General features: G+C 41.2%; 1 protein-coding gene across 1 annotated transcript in view; it reads left to right on the forward strand.

The window, feature by feature from the left end:
- Window positions 1-123: 123 nt before the first annotated feature.
- The window catches only part of ttbk2a (tau tubulin kinase 2a), a 40615-nt gene continuing 40102 nt past the window's right edge, over window positions 124-636 (forward strand). Inside the window, exon 1 of the mRNA XM_037694845.1 lies at window positions 124-300. Coding sequence (XP_037550773.1) covers window positions 124-300 — 177 coding nt within the window. The remainder of the gene's footprint in view (window positions 301-636) is intronic.

The following is a 636-nucleotide window of genomic DNA, read 5'->3' on the forward strand; positions in this document are numbered from 1 at the left end:
TGTAATAATATGCAGGAACATCTGGAATAATATACAGGAACATCTGTGATAATATGCAGGAACATCTGGAATGATATACAGGAACATCTGGGATAATATGCAGGAACATTTGTAATAATATGCATGAACATCTGTGCTGAATATGGACTTGAGGTCACACAGTCAAAGTGGGAGACAGCACCATGGCTGGTGGAGAATGAAAGGGTTAAGAAGATACTGTGGGACTTCCAGGTCCAGACTGACAAACAGGTGAGGAAGAACCAACCGGACCATGTGGCGGTGGTGATGGAGCAATCCCAGGTGACTGTAACATCTGGAAGAAGGAGCATGAGAAGCTGGAGAAATACCAAGGGTTGAAAGAAACAAACGTTGTGGACTGTCAAGGCCTCAGTGATGCCAGTGGATCTTCACTCATCCATGATCTTTTACCCACTTGACATCAATTAATTTTAAAACATGTAATTTAGTAAAATGCCTGTCTACATTAAAACCTGCCCTTTAAGTTGGACAGTAAGTTAATATTTGTGTTGTAATAACAGAGGCAGTCTTTAGGCTAATGGAGGCTGATCTCATGCTGCTGATTATCCAAGCTGCTGATTATTTCATGCTGCTGATTATCCATGCTGCTGATTATTT

The sequence above is a fragment of the Nematolebias whitei genome, chromosome 21 (assembly GCF_014905685.2).
Source record: "Nematolebias whitei isolate Nwh7 chromosome 21, NemWhi1, whole genome shotgun sequence".
Taxonomy (NCBI): Eukaryota; Metazoa; Chordata; class Actinopteri; order Cyprinodontiformes; family Rivulidae; genus Nematolebias; species Nematolebias whitei.